The 12839-nt window shown below is 28.2% G+C and overlaps 3 protein-coding genes across 4 annotated transcripts; 2 read left to right on the top strand and 1 right to left on the bottom strand.

Moving 5' to 3' along the window:
• Positions 1–1168: 1168 nt before the first annotated feature.
• Positions 1169–1958, top strand: LOC107464188 (60S ribosomal protein L27). Its single transcript, XM_016083116.3, has one exon. It carries the CDS (start codon positions 1235–1237, stop codon positions 1640–1642), a length of 408 nt encoding a protein of 135 aa, XP_015938602.1. The 5' UTR covers positions 1169–1234; the 3' UTR covers positions 1643–1958.
• A 1932-nt stretch (positions 1959–3890) lies between these two features.
• On the top strand, positions 3891–4529 carry LOC107464128 (zinc finger protein 1-like). Its single transcript, XM_016083036.1, has one exon. It carries the CDS (start codon positions 3891–3893, stop codon positions 4527–4529), a length of 639 nt encoding a protein of 212 aa, XP_015938522.1.
• Positions 4530–7497: 2968 nt separating this feature from the next.
• Positions 7498–10671, bottom strand: LOC107464174 (uncharacterized). Of its 2 annotated transcripts, none has more exons than XM_052253831.1 (4): positions 10309–10671; positions 8923–10180; positions 8637–8822; positions 7498–7814 (listed from the first exon to the last, which is right to left on the bottom strand). In XM_052253831.1, the coding sequence occupies exons 2-4, from the start codon at positions 10162–10164 to the stop codon at positions 7599–7601; spliced, it is 1644 nt and encodes a 547-aa protein (XP_052109791.1). In that variant the 5' UTR covers positions 10165–10180; positions 10309–10671; the 3' UTR covers positions 7498–7598. The 2 variants fall into 2 exon arrangements, with proteins under 2 accessions (XP_052109791.1, XP_052109790.1); XM_052253830.1 differs by having other exon boundaries at positions 8923–10190; positions 10309–10670.
• Positions 10672–12839: the final 2168 nt, after the last annotated feature.

Below are 12839 nucleotides of genomic sequence, written 5' to 3'. Positions count from 1 at the left end.
ATTCTATTTTTTTAAATTTATGTATAATATTAGAAGTGTTTTTTAGAGTTGTAATGTTAATCTAATTTAAATGTGTCAATATTTAATTTTGGATGTGTTTATGTTGTTTATTATGTTCTTATGTACATATATAAGTTTTTTTACATGAATTTTGGATGTGTTGATAAAATATTTAGAGTGTATTCTTATAATTTTGAATGTGTATTTAAGTTTAATTTTAGATGTGTTTTAAAAATATTTTGAATAAAATATCATACTATCAGATGTGTTATAATTGAAAAATAACAACAAAATTTTTATGATTATACCATCTACATCTTCCCTCTTAAACTCCAATTTTTTTTTCTTTTTTATTCAAATTACTTACGTACAAAGTACTTTATTTGTAACAACTCTATTAATAAAAATAAATAAGATTAACTTTGTTCCAATTAAATAAGAATAGAGTTTTTATATTTATTTTTAAATATAATTAAAAATGTTGAACATATATTTTTTAACAAATTACATAAATACATGTGTGAAAAATAGTAATATCTTTTATCAATGCAGAATGAGAAAGTGCTTCAACTGAAAGATGGTGATACGTCTTCACCAATGAAGACGAGAGAGAGAGAGAGAGAATTCAGTAAGAAAGAACCTTTTTTATTTTAGATTCACTAATACAGTGTGAATGTCCATAGAATAAGGAATAAAAAACTTTATTTGTTACTGAAGTTACGTAAAAAAAACAAAGTCACAATAATTAACTATAATATAAAGTGGGTAAATTTTAAAATAGATATATATCTACAAAATAAAGACATATTTTAATAAAAAAATAATTAAATATTATTTAAATTTGATTAAAAACTGATTAAAAACTTATTAGTGTTGTATAACTAACATTTTTTTTAAATTAATAGTCATCAAAATTTGTCATCCAAGTTACATTCCTCAAACATATTTACGACGTTTGTTTCTTTAATATTTTTTAATCATTTCTGATAAGAATATAAAATAATATTAAGCAATTGGCAAACAAGAAGGAAAACTTTTTTTGTCAGAAAATTTGGGCATGTATAAAGTTTTTGTGAGAATAGATTGTGGGCTTGCATCCTGAATACACTGAGCCCAGTCTTTCGACACAGGCCCAATCATACTAGATTTTATATTCATCTAGATCTAGGGTTTAACACGCCTCGCTCCTCTTCCTCCATAACCAAGAACACGCAGCGGAAGCAGAAGAAGGAAGATGGTGAAGTTCTTGAAACCAAACAAAGCGGTTATCGTGCTGCAAGGCCGATACGCGGGTCGCAAAGCCGTCATCATACGCGCCTTCGACGATGGCACCCGCGACCGCCCCTACGGCCACTGCCTCGTCGCCGGGATCAAGAAGTACCCTTCCAAGGTTGTGAAGAGGGACTCCGCCAAGAAGACGGCGAAGAAGTCGCGCGTCAAGGCGTTCGTTAAGATGGTTAACTACCAGCACGTGATGCCCACGCGCTACACGCTTGACGTGGATTTGAAGGATGCCGTTACGGTCGAGTCGCTTCAGTCGAAGGACAAGAAGGTTGCGGCGCTTAAAGAGACCAAGAAGAGGCTCGAGGAGAGGTTCAAGACCGGCAAGAATCGTTGGTTCTTCACCAAGCTCAGATTCTAAGCATTTCAAAAAATGGTGCCCTTTTTTTTTTTCATTTTACATTTCTAAAGATGTTTAATTATTAGTTTTGGTGCTTATATGTGTTCTGAGTTTATTCAGGATCTGTTTGGATTGTTATAGTTTCATTTTCGAGATTATGTTTTCCAAACGCTGCGTTTTACCAAATGCTACATTTTGGATTATATGCTAGTAGATAAATGTTGTTGTTGAATCTAATTTAGTTTAATCCGATAAAAATAACTTATAGCTAGAGTAAATGTGGCAGCAATTTTGTTAAGATTAATATTGATTTTCTGAGTTTTTGCCTTTGGTTTCATATGGTACTGGGTTTAACCTTTTTATAATACAGTGTTGTAGCATGCCTTTAAGAATTTTCAGATCACATGTTCAGCAAAGAGCTATGATTTTGTGAATGATGACTTTTAAGAGTTAAGACCGTGGTAGATGAATTGCCAAATTTTGGTGTTGTTACTTAGAATGCTATTCAGTGTTGTAGTATATATTTCATCTTTGTTTCTATTGTGGAAAGAATAACATGGCTCTTGAAATACCTTGTTATGGGGCACTTTCGATGAGTGAATGTTTTCATATGTTGCAAGTTTTGTTCAGTACCATCCATTATACCCTTCCTTTCAATGTTGCAAATTGTAAGACAGAATATACTTCAATTCTAAATATGACATCACGATGAAACTTAGAGCTGTAAGACCTCAAATGCCTTAAACCTTTCTGATGAAGTCATATCACCACCGGGGTTTCTCGCCTGAGCCGTAAGATGAAATAAGTGTTTGGTATAGCATGAATACTGTTTGGGTGAGAACAATAATTTCAATGTTTATCAATAGAGAAGCTTTAGTTAGCTTGCTTCCTTGAATGAGGAAACCGGTTATTAACTGGTAACAAAAAAAAAAAATCAATTTTAAACCAATTTTAAAATAAAAATTGATTTAAAAAAACAATTGTTTTTTCATTTAAAGATGGAATAAAAAACTAATTTTTCATTTAAAAAGTCAACTTTATTTAAAATCAATTTTAATTTATAAATATATCTTTTATAAATATTTAATTTAAATTTTAAATATAAAATGTTTAATTTGTTGTGCATTTTTATCTTATTTATATACTATTATTATTTAGTAAGTATTTTGTAAATATAAAATGAAATTCATTTATTTATTTGTTTTATCAAACTAAAATTATTTTTATTTTTAATAATAAAATTTTAAAATTGTTTTTAAAAAACTAAATTAACCAAACCAATCAAAAGCGCAGTAGTTTGGATATGACTTGATTGAATTTAAAAATCAAATCAAACTGATCCAATCCAAGGTGCAAAAAATTATATACTTCAAATCGATTTTTTTTTTTTCAAAACCAATTTAAAACGCATCGTGAACACCTAGTTGGAGAATTAATCTAGGATTGAATTTCAAAATTAATCTCATATGCTATTTAATATAGTAATTAAATTTAAAAAAAAAGATTTGATATGTAATAAACTAATAACATTGCATGATAACTTAGCTAACTAAATCGAAACCGTACTATAATTGGAAAGAATATATATAATTCAAATGTAATATAATATTATTATTTATTATTAAATTTAAATTTTACATATAAAATGTTTAATTTGTTACGCGTTTTTATCTTATTTATGTACTATTATTAGTTAGTAAGTATTTTGTAAAAATAAAATGAGATTTACTTATTTATTTGTTTTATCAAATTAAAATTATTTTTATTTTTGATAATAAAATTTTAATTTTTTTTAAAAACTAAATAAACTAAACCAATCGAAAGCGCAATAGTTTGGATCAGACTTAATTAAATTTGAAATAAAATAAAACGGATCCAATCAAGGTGCAACAAATTATATACTTCAAATTGTATGGATTTTTTTTTTCCAAGACCAATTTAAATTACATCGTAAACACCCTAGTTGGAGAATCAATCTAGGATTGAATTTCAAATTAATCTCATATGCAATTTAATATAGTAATTAAATTTAAAAAAAAAGATTTGATATGTAATAACATAGCATGATAACTTAGTTAACTAAATCGAAACTGTACTATAATTGGAAAGAATATATATAATTCAAATTAAAATTGAGGAGAACTAAAAAGGCAACAGTATCATATCCTAGATAATCCTCTTTATATAAGCACATACAATTTGTCAAAGTCAACACAAGAAAAAACATAGAATTTGTGAATACATAGTTTTGATTACCAAGAGCTGAAACATGGTGGCATCATCAGACAATACTAGTAGCCACGGTAGAGATTGTGGAAAGCTTCTTGCCCCATCATCAAAGTCATGTAAGCTACTAAAAAAATATCCGCAAAATAAGAGACGGTTACAGTGTAAGTTTTGCAACAAGAAATTCTCCAATAGCCAAGCTTTGGGAGGGCATCAGAATGCACACAAATTGGAGAGAGCCGCGGTGAAGAGAGACAACATTCTCGCCATGGCGTCTGCTTATATCAACTACTTACCACCATCTCAGTCTAATATGCAAAATTATTATTCAAATTTTTCTGCTTTTAGTCATAGTAGTAGAACGGGGATGCAACAACCACCACAAGCAATGATTCATAATAGGTCTTCAATTGCACTTGGGCCTGGGTACCTTCATAATGTATTGTTGGAAAATCAAATCATGAATCCTCAACGTAGCAGGCATCATTCGCCGCCGGGACCGGCGTTGCCGCCGCAGGACAGAGAAGTATTGCCGCAAAAAGAATTATTGACAATGAATTTGTTACCACAACAGTCACGGTTGAGTTTAGGTGAAAACATGAATCCAAACCAAACAAATAAACAACAACAACAACCAGGTAATGTTGTAGCATTGCATGAATTACAATTATATAGCTTTTAATTCTATCATCATCGTGTTCAAGTATATATTTTTTGATGCATATTTTAAATGTTTCGTAAGACGGAGAGTTCAAATATTATTCAAAGGTTATTAGTTGATATTTTAAGAATATTTAAGGATAAAGTTATTTTTTTGTTCTTAAAGTTTATACTTTTTTTTATTTTATTCAATTTTGTTTTTAACGTTTTCGATTTATTCAATTGTGTGCATAACATTTTCGATTTATTTTTAAATTATCTCTAAACTTTTTTATTTTATCGCCAATATTTTAGATAGAGATAACATCCAGAGTAATTTTGATACAAACAAAAAACGTTAGGAACAAAATTAAGTACCATTATTAAAAGTGACGAGTATTTTTTTAAAAAAACTTATAAGTGTTAGAGGAAAAAAATATACTTTATTTTAATTTAATTTGATGTATTTTGATTTTTTATTTAATTAGTTATTAAATTGAATTTTATGTCAGTAAGTTTAGGATTTTTATTATTTTAATCTATAAATACCTCTTGAATGATTGTAGTAGTCTTGTAGATAAAAATTAGAGGAGTACTAAAGTACTTTTTGGTTTTGTTGATGAAATCATGACATGGACAAGTGATGTTAGCTTCAGTGAATCTATTCTCTTATTGTATTGAAAAATTGGATAGAAGATTGAGAAATTTTTTTGATTCGAATTTTTAAACTATAGTATTGATAAATTAGATTGAGAAGTCATTTCTTATATAGCTTTTAATTCTTATCTACGGAGAGTTTAAGTATTATTTAAAGGTTATTGATTGATATTTTTAGAATATTTAATTTAAAGTTAGCATTTTTTTTAAAGCTTATATATTTTTTTTAAATTTTATTCAATTTTATTCCTAACGTTTTCGATTTATTTAATTGTATCATTAATATTTTCAATTTGTTTTTAAACTATTCCTAATGATTTTCGATTTTATCCCTAATATTTTAGATAAAAATGACATCCAAGATAATTTTGATACAAACAGAAAACGTTATTGACAAAATTAATTACCATTTAAAGTTATGAGTAATTTTGAAAAAATCACAAATGTTAGAGACAAAAATATACTTTATTCTTAATTTAATTTGATATATTTTAATTTTTTTATTTAATTACTAAATTGAATTTTATGTCAGTAAATTTAGGATTTTTATTATCTTAACCTAATAAGAGGTTATAAATACCTCCTGAACTATTGTAGTTGTTGCATAGAGAAATTAAAGGAATATTAAAGTATTTTTTTATTCTGTTGAAGAAATCATGACGTGAACAAGTGATGTTAGATTGAGTGAATTCTTTCTCATATTATACTGAGAAATTTGATAAAGTATTGAGGAGTTTTTTCAATTCGAATTTTAAATTATAGTATGGATAAATTAAATTAAAAAGTTGTTTCTTATAGCATCAAAAAATTAAATAAAGAATAGAATAATTTTTTTTATATTTAATTTTAATTTATTTTTTTATTTTTTATTTTTTATTTTTAATTTTATTTTTTTATTTGTTATTATTATCTCTTATTTATCTTTAGTTTTTATTTTTTATATATATATTTTTAACAGGTTTAGAGAATAAAAAACCTCAAGGAGAGATCGATTTGACGCTCAAGCTATAAAAGAATATATACTCATCTTCTAATGTATGGTGAATATAAATAGATTAAAATATTATTAAATTTATTTTATAGGTGAGATAAAAAAAATATAAAAAAATTATTTAATAGTAAGAGATTTTACTTTATTCTTTAAAGTAAAAATCTTAAATTTAGAGGATCCAAATTCTATTCACCTTTAATATAATTTCTATTGACAAGTATTTGATTTAATTACTAATATATTTGTTTATTTTATTTATTATATTAATTGTATTCATTAGTGATTTGGTGTGATAAAACCCTTATTTTTAGTTTATTAAAATTAATTTATGAATTATAATTTTTTAAAAATTATAGTATTCAGCCAATCAAAAGATTTTTGGGGAGATTTTTTTTATAGTAGTATCATACAAATGAGTTGTTAAATATATATTTTTATATTTAATAGTTAATTAATATCTAATTTTTTTATATATAATACAATTGTTAAAAAATACTCCATAGATCTTAGAAATAAATAATTAATTAGTTAACAGACAAGAATATTTGTTGGGTATATACAAAGAGTGTTTTGCTACACGTCTAAGTAATTTTATATTTAAGTTTATCTAAGTTATTTAATTTACGATTGCGAGCCTTTGTCATCTACTTTCTCGTCTTCTTCTTTTTCTTTTTTTTTATTATCTTCATCGTCACCACTACCATTCTACTACCTCCATCTCTCCCTCATCCTCCTCCATCATCATTATCGTCATCACCAATAACACTAACATTTTTACTAATATTTTTATTAATTCTGATTTTCTGTGGTGATTGAATGAATCGAAAATATTATCAAAATAAAACTATTATATAATATCAAATGAATAAAAAATAATATATTATATAAATTTAAATTCAGTCAAATGATCTTAAAATATTATCAAAACGAAACTATTATATAATACTAAATGAACCAAAAATAATCCATTATATAAATTCGAATTTAAAAAACAAGAAGAAAAAGAAAAGAGCAAGAAGAAAAAAAAAAAGAAAAAAAAATACGTTACTCAAATCACTTGGATATAAAATTTGCTTGCACGTGGAGAATTACTCTCACAGAAAATAGTTTGCATGTACTACTGTAAAAAGCATTTGATTATATATTCTCTAACGGTATGTTTGATTATTCTAATGTAAAATCTTTGATAAACTTGATTATTCTAATATAAAATGTTAAAATTGTGCGAAATAACATGTATTATACACCATAACTTATTTTTTATGCCGTAGGAAATTTTCTATTATATTATAGTTGAAAGTTAAAACATTATGCATTATGAAATTTAGATGTGAATGTCAAAGTAGAACATATCAATTACTTTCAACTGGTTCATCCACAGTCTAACACAAAGAAGGCAAGAAAAACAAAAACGACATAACAAATTGCAGTTGTAATTTTATATTTTAAGTTGTCTTACTGTAATCAGTCCCACTCTAACTCAAAGTTAAGCTGCAGATTCGGGGAAAAATAATTTATTGGCAATGAATCCAAGAGTGCTTCACAATCACTGAGGTTCTCATATTTCTTAGGAGAGCTGCTGACTTTGACATCTTTCAAATCATGCCACCAACATTTCATTTGACTTGAACTGCAGCATCTCTCTTCCTTGTTGTTGCACCTTAGCTTCTCTAATAGTAGCTGTTGTTGATTTGACCAATTGACAACTAGAATTAGATCTTCAACTTTTCACTATATATTAAGCTAAAGTAAATTTTTTATTTTTAAATTTTTTAAAAATATTCATAGTGATCATTTTCTCCGGAAATAGTTAGTAAACATTTATAAAAAAAAAATAGATTAATTCAAGACAAATGTCTTATTTAGAGTATTAAGTATTTATTATTATTTAATTTATAAAAAATAGATTATAAATATGTTAGTGTCTACAAATGTTATAAATATTTTTGAAACATGTATCAAATATATGGTTTAAGGATATGTAAATATTTTTTTTAACATGCACTGATATATAAATTAACACAATCCTTTAAAGATTCAGAATTAACAACTAAAATGACAAAAAAATCCTTTAAAGATTTAAAAAATTGGCAAATACAATTGATGATAATCATACATAGTATCATGTCAGTCTTTTATATGTAACAAAAACAAAACTAATTAACAAACAAAAATGTTATTTGTACACTAAAATCAGCCACCACTAATGTATTTGTGTATAAATACATATGTGATTTAATTTATTTTCAACGTGTATTTATATTTTAGCATGTATTTTATACTGATGACTGACTTTGTGGCTGATTTTAATATACACAGTCCATTTAACAATTTATCAATTCTGTCAACATAGTAAATCTTTAGAAGGCTACTTTAATCTTTTTATCATCTTTGCAAGTTATTTTTGTTTTTTTTATTTTTCACGAATCAAACCACTGAAACAATTGATCATGCATTGGACAATTAAATTAGGAGTTAAGGAGCAATGAATAAATGACAAACCTTAACGAATATTCTGCTGCAGAATTTCAGGTTCAAAGAAACAATAGCAGGACGGAAGCTCCAAAACAAACCATTGATAAGAAGCACACACAAATCTTGAGTTTCTTCACCTGCCCATAAGTTCAACTGTTTGATCCTTAGCAAAGGGACTTGAACATTTTGTAGCACATCTTCATTCAACACAATCTGCTCATCCAAAATAAAATACCAACACAAATGACATCAAAGTTCTCCATGTAAAGTTTTACTTTAGCAACTAAAACAGAATTTGGTAATGTACACTTACAGATGTATCTTTCATGATTTTAAGAGACAAGGTAACATTTCTTGGTTCTATGTGCTGGAAAAATGCCCTAATCCATTCCAAATCCAGACGATATTCGATTGCGAAGACAGCATCAAATTCCACCTGATTTGAACAGTTCACAAAAGATATGGCTGCTGGCATGTGTCTGTGAGTTCCAAAATATCTACATGACTCTAAATTTGGTGCATCGATCTTAGCTTCCTTCAACTCAAAGCAAGCCTGGAAGGACAAAACCTTGAGCCTAGAACTGGAGATCATTAGGCTCTCAGATGTAATACAACAACATAATTCCAACCTCTCAAGGAAAGGAAACTTGTCAAAAAGTTCAAGCAACCATTGGTTAGAGACAAAAACAGAACTCACAGCCTCTAAAAGAAGCACCTTCAAATTTCTGCACTTGTCTATATTGATATCACAAGGGAACTCTGTGTCATGGTTAGTAATTTGAAGAAACTCTAGACTCAGCACATCAACATCAATTTCATGAAATCCAGAAAGCTTAGCAGACTTTAGCTTAGGCAAATCATGTACCTTTACATTTTCCAATCCAACACAGTTCTCCAATTTTAAGTCTTCAATCATAGGACAACCAGAAATGAGATCTTCCATGGCTTGTTCATGTCCCAAATAAACATCAATTAAGGACAATATCCGCAACAAAGGGAACCTAATTCTGTGATTTGCAAACAATTTATCCACTCTAATCTTCCCCGACAACTTTAATTCAGTTAATGACTTTGCTTTCACTACATCTGATGGCAAGCAGTAATAATTATCAACCGTGTAGTTAAACTTAAATCCAAAGCGATGTTCAACAACTTTAAGTTCAAGCTTTAGGACCTTAATACTACTACTTTCACCTACTATCTTCATCCACCGGTCGACGCGATGTGGCATGAACTGAGGATGGAAGAACATCATACTAAGGCTGAATTCTTTGATGGCGAAGCCGTGGTGGTGGAACCTAACAAGTGTCCTGTCCACAGAGTTGAGGAAGCTGTTCACTTTCCTTCTGTGATCTTGTATCTTCAGGGGATCTTTACTATCCCCAGAGTGCAAGAACACGCCTCGGTCAAAGCCGTGGAAGACCAAGATGGGGAATGAGGACCATGTTTCATGCCAAGCCTTGGACAAAACACTGGTCCTTGCAGCATCTTTGTAAGGCAATCTTGAAAGAATGTCATGGAGGATCATCTTTGGCAGATCAGAAATTTTGTCCATTTCCTTAGTAAGATCTCTGAGCTCCCCTAACAGAAACAATTACTAAGGATTAAATAATGTTCTTCAATTACATTCAAAATCATTGATATATTGAAATGAAAAGTTCTAGTGTATGAAAAAGTTGTTTGAGTGTAAAATGCATACCAGTATGTTGAAGAATTGCTGAGACTGATGAGATTTTGGTAAAGTGTGGAAAACCTATCTCATCAAGATCTTCATCTGCTATGAATTATTGAATATATTTTTCAAGCAACTATCTTTCTTTTTCCCTGCCAGTGCCTTGTCATGTCAAATATGAGTCATGAAATATTTCAGGTTAAGGTTTAATCAACTTTCTCCCGTTTGAAACTTGTGTAGCATGTAAATCAGTAAAAGGAAGGAGTGCGAGGAGATAGTGGAATAGTGCACATGACCTGGCCCGCACATGTGTAAAATTGTTTGGATATTGAAAGCCTAGATATTTTACATTCGACCACGTACATGTGTCCTATTAGCGGTTCTATTGTTATGAATAATGATTTAACAAGTCTAAAACTGCCAACCAAGGTGAGGTAAACCAATGATTTGGATTCAAGAATGCTAATAAGGATGTGCTCATGGCATCAACTTGGACAAAATATTGGCCCTCATGGCATCTTTTCTTCTCGTTCTTGAAAGAATTTCATGAAGGATGTGCTCTGGCAGATTCGATATCATGTCCACAGCGCGTGCCTGTCACTATATACAACAATACAAATACTGAAAAATGGTAAATGAGTAGAGTAATTCACCAACTTAGTAAGTCTCTCGTTTTATTAATTTAATATAGTAATTAAATTGAAAAAAAAAGATTTGATATATAATAACATAGCATGATAACTTAGCTAATTAAATCAAAACCCTACTATAATTGGAAAGTATATATATAATCCAAATTAAAATTAAGGAGAACTAAAAAGGCAACAATATCATATACATAGTTTTGATTATCAAGAGCTAAAACATGGTGGCATCATCAGACAATACTAGTAGCCACGGTAGAGATTGTGGAAAGCTTCTTGCCCCATCACCAAAGTCATGTAAGCTACTAAAAAAATATCCGCAAAATAAGACAGTTACAGTGTAAGTTTTGGAACAAGAAATTCTCCAATAGCCAAGCTTTGGGAGGGCATCAGAATGCACACAAAGAGGAGAGAGCGGCGGTGAAGAGAGACAACATTCTCGCCATGGCGTCTGCTTATACGAACTACTTACCACCATCTCAGCCTAATATGCAAAATTATTATTCAAATTTTTCTGCTTTTAGTCATAGTAGTAGAACATTAGGGATGCAACAACCACAAGAATTATTCATAATAGGTCTTAATTGCACTTGGACCTGGGTACCTTCATAATGTATTATTGGGAAATCAAATCATGAATCCTCAGCGCAGTAGGCATCAGTTGTCGCGGGGACTGGCGTTGATACCGCCGCCGGACAGAGAAGTACTGCCGCAAAAAGAAACATTGCCAGTGAATTTGTTACAACAACAGTTCACAACAACAATCAAGTAATGTTGTAACATTGCATGAGTTACAATTATATAGCTTTAACAGGTTTAGGGAATAACAAACCTCAAGGAGAGATCGATTTGACTATGCATGTGGTAATTTTTTAATGTATGGTTGATGTAAATAGATGAAAATATTATTAGATTTTATTAACATATAGTCATATACTAGCATTATTATAATTTCTATTGACAAGTATTTGAGTTAATTAATATATTTGTTTACTTATTTATTATATTAATGGTAAGGATTGGTGGTCAGGTGGAGATCGCAGTAAGACTCTTACTTTTAGTTTATTAAAATTAATTTTTAAATATAATTTTTTAGAAATTATAGCATATGGTAAATTAAAATAAGACATGATTTGATAAAGATTTTTTAGAAGATATTTATACTTGTAAATACATCATTTTTATACTTGATAAATTAAAAACGATTGTGTATATGTGTTTGTAGTTTTAAAAGGTTAAAAGTTTTTGAAAGTACGTACGAAAATTTTTTTAAAATTAGTTTATAATTATTCAAAATATTAAAAAATCTAAAATATATAATAAATATTCAAATGTAAAGCTTCATTCAGAATCAAAATTTTCTCTCATTTTATGATTATTATGGTCATTATATTTTAAAAATTATTTTACTAAGTATAATTATTATTATTTGTGCTTATTAAAAAGCTATTTTTAAGATCAGTTTATTAGTAAGCATTGTTTTTAATATAAATACCTTGTTTTATATTTAGTAAATAAAAAAATATAAAAATATTATTTATACATTAAAATCAGCCACTAAAATTAAAATTAAATGGTTGATCTTTTATCTCGGAGATCTTTTATATTCAAGGCAGGTTGTTCCATTGGATTCAATAGAAGGGAGGGGAAATCCTTTTCTAATTTTCTAATTTTATATACATTAAATGGTATAAAATTTTTCTGTTATCCATAATTTTATTTAATTGTTATACATCAACTTTTGAACCCACAGTGAGAAAAAATTAATTTATGAACGTTATATAACTATAAAATATGTAAATTAATTCTATATTTTATCAAAGTAAATCCAGATTAGAATTTATTCACTTCAAATTACTATCTATAGAGTGTGTTACTTTCCTTATGAAATAAATTAAAAATAAAAATATTTTA

Source organism: Arachis duranensis, chromosome 9, assembly GCF_000817695.3.
Source record: "Arachis duranensis cultivar V14167 chromosome 9, aradu.V14167.gnm2.J7QH, whole genome shotgun sequence".
Classification (NCBI taxonomy): Eukaryota; Viridiplantae; Streptophyta; class Magnoliopsida; order Fabales; family Fabaceae; genus Arachis; species Arachis duranensis.
The sequence above is the reverse complement of the archived record's forward strand: the minus strand, read 5'-3'. Positions and strand labels throughout refer to the sequence as shown.

What these genes read in the sequence shown, in the direction of transcription:
- LOC107464188 (XM_016083116.3), top strand. Translation starts at nt 1,235, where the DNA reads ATGGTGAAGTTCTTGAAACCAAACAAAGCGGTTATCGTGCTGCAAGGC.
- LOC107464128 (XM_016083036.1), top strand. Translation starts at nt 3,891, where the DNA reads ATGGTGGCATCATCAGACAATACTAGTAGCCACGGTAGAGATTGTGGA.
- LOC107464174 (XM_052253831.1), bottom strand. Translation starts at nt 10,164, where the DNA reads ATGGACAAAATTTCTGATCTGCCAAAGATGATCCTCCATGACATTCTT. An exon ending in AAATCATGAAAGATACATCT is followed by an intron (nt 8,823 to 8,922) that starts GTAAGTGTACAT and finishes TTGGATGAGCAG; the next exon opens with ATTGTGTTGAATGAAGATGT. An exon ending in GCAGCAGAATATTCGTTAAG is followed by an intron (nt 7,815 to 8,636) that starts GTTTGTCATTTA and finishes AATCAACAACAG; the next exon opens with CTACTATTAGAGAAGCTAAG.